At 38.9% G+C, this 2,500-nt stretch overlaps 1 protein-coding gene across 2 annotated transcripts in view; it reads right to left on the reverse strand.

Annotated features, from left to right (window-relative positions):
* Positions 1 to 2,500, reverse strand: part of LOC138007540 (serine/threonine-protein phosphatase 2A catalytic subunit beta isoform) — a 24,562-nt gene that overhangs the window by 13,388 nt on the left and 8,674 nt on the right. For both annotated transcript variants that reach the window (XM_068854516.1, XM_068854517.1), the window contains exons 3-4: positions 1,614 to 1,823; positions 419 to 592 (exon numbers count right to left, since the gene is read on the reverse strand). In XM_068854516.1, coding sequence (XP_068710617.1) covers positions 419 to 592; positions 1,614 to 1,823 — 384 coding nt within the window. The remainder of the gene's footprint in view (positions 1 to 418; positions 593 to 1,613; positions 1,824 to 2,500) is intronic.

A 2,500-nucleotide genomic window follows, 5' to 3' on the forward strand; every position in this document is an offset into this window, starting at 1 on the left:
AACTTACCCTACCACCTAAATAGAACCTTCAACCGGATGAATTAATTCTTAGCTACATCCCTGGTGAAGATGTAAGATGCCACCCACACAAAACTGAGGGATAAGGATTCAGCTAGGGGCTTCAGCCAACTTAAAATTCTGAAAAATGACATTTGCTCCATGATAACAAAGAAAAGCCTAGACTTGGCGTCACAGGTGGGTTGAGTTGTTGGTTCTCTACTCTGCTCCGACAGGTTTTTCTCCGGGTAGTCTGGTTTTCCCCCCTCCTCAAAAACCATCGTACAATTTGACAAGAGCTGATTTGATTTGATTTCTGTATAGTCTCCCCAATTAGTGCCAAAGCACTAAATACAGTTCACACTTAACTAAAGTTCACTATTTTCATTTAATTGTAAGAAAATGAGAAATCCAAAGTTACCTGTGAATCAACTAAAGCAGTTAAGGGGAGGTAATCAAACAAATCTGTGAAGTACTTCCAAACATTGGCATTTCCATACTTCCTGAGGCATTCATCATAAAACCCATACACCTGAGTAATTTGCCGACTTTCATGGTTACCACGTAAAATTGTAATTCTATGAGGAAAACGAACCTACAAACAAAAATTGGAAAAAAAAAAACATAAATGGAACCATAACAACTTGACAATTGTCACTGGAAAAAGTTGGCAATACATGGGTTTAAACAAAAGTCACAAGGATAAAGAAAAAGTTGACTTGAGGAAACAGCCTTTTTTGGCAAAAATTTGGCACCTCTTGTCACCCCAGACGTACCATCACTCTTATGCAACAAACAACATTATCAGTATTGTGCAATACCCAAGGCTGCAGCCTAAGAAATTTTCTGGGAGCCAGATCAATTAATGTGGGAAAAGGAGATTTGCACGTGTGTGGCACGTTAAAATATTTCTACGTAAATAGTGCCAACAAGTAATATTTTCTTTCAGCATTAAAGGTTAAGAAATCACATTACAAAGAATATTTTATCATGTTTTACCCATAAGTCTCTTGAGAGCTTATGGGATGAACATTTTTCCTTTGTCGTGTAACTTCCCGCAAGTTAACATGCACGAATTTAACAAAACATATGGACGTAGCACTTCCATATTTGGGAATCACATTGTGACCCAGTCTCTGTGCACTACCAAGAGGTAATGCAATGAAAGCCCTTAGCAATATTGAACACGTTTACAAGTTAAAGAGTCGTTCATTTGTGAAATTTGCTCAGCTGTTCTCTCCAACCAAACTGCTTTTTTTCACCATTAAATCTCCAGCTGGCATCAAATTTACAAGAAAAAAAGGATGAATCACCTGGTGATAAGTTAGGCACTCATTCGGGCTACTTGTTCAGAGATTTGGTCACCCAAGCTCGCAAATAAGGCACCCCAGGTGACCTGGCAACAGTTAGGCAGCAGCCTTGAATACCAACAAAATCTGACAAAGTCGGATATCTCAAATTACAAACCGAAAATACGAAGACTCACTGCTGTTGACCCTGAAACCAGGGTAAAGATCCCATCATAATAAATCAACTACTGAAGTTTTTTTTATCCTGGCTTGTTTTGTCAGGATTTAAAATATTCACCATTAAACATCCACACCAAGGTCACTCACCTTTAATGTGACTAGGAGGGTTACTGTCTCAACTGAATAATATCCTCTATCAACATAGTCACCCATGAATAAATAATTTGTATCTGGTGACTTTCCTCCTATTTTGAATAGTTCCATGAGGTCATGAAACTGGCCATGAACATCTCCACAAACTGTCACAGGGCATTTCACATCTTGGACATTTGATTCCTTACTGAGAATTTCTTTCGCCTGGAAAAAGAACAGGCTATTGTGTCAATGCAAAACAAGAAACTTAAAAGGCCCACCTTCAACCGACAGGCTTTTCGGCCGTTTGTTTTTGTTATGGAAATTTGCATTGCTTATTGTAGCAATCTAATTGGATGAATCTCAGCTTCGGATGGAATTTTCATATATGAAAATTGTTCTGCGGCACGCAATGCCTATCGGCTGAAGGTGGGCCTTTAAAACTCAGAATCTAAAGACATCTGTTCTATCAATTGCAAGAGATGCCAGTTTATGACTCCTTTGGTCATAACTTACTTGTACCCAGACTTAACATTTGTGACCTCACACAGAAAAACGTACACTAACGTTTTAACGTTAAACGGCCCAAACTAACAGCTAACTTACGGATGCGTAATGGAAGCTAATGGTACCTGACGGTATGCTAATGCTTTTAAAGGCACTGCTAACATTTTGCAAAGTCATGCTAATGCATTGCTGCTAGCGTTTAACGGTTAAGTGTTATATGGCCAGCTAGTGAATGGCTAGAGGCGTTAGACGGCTAGTGAATAGAATACCCGAAAGCTTTTAACTGTTGGAGGAAGCCATTTATCCACAAAACTAAACTAAAGTTGAAGTGTAAGCCTAACGGGCGAACGATAAATACACAAGTGCTGCAGATTTTTAACCCGTTGACATCCAAA

The sequence above is a fragment of the Montipora foliosa genome, chromosome 6, assembly GCF_036669935.1.
Source record: "Montipora foliosa isolate CH-2021 chromosome 6, ASM3666993v2, whole genome shotgun sequence".
Taxonomy (NCBI): domain Eukaryota; kingdom Metazoa; phylum Cnidaria; class Anthozoa; order Scleractinia; family Acroporidae; genus Montipora; species Montipora foliosa.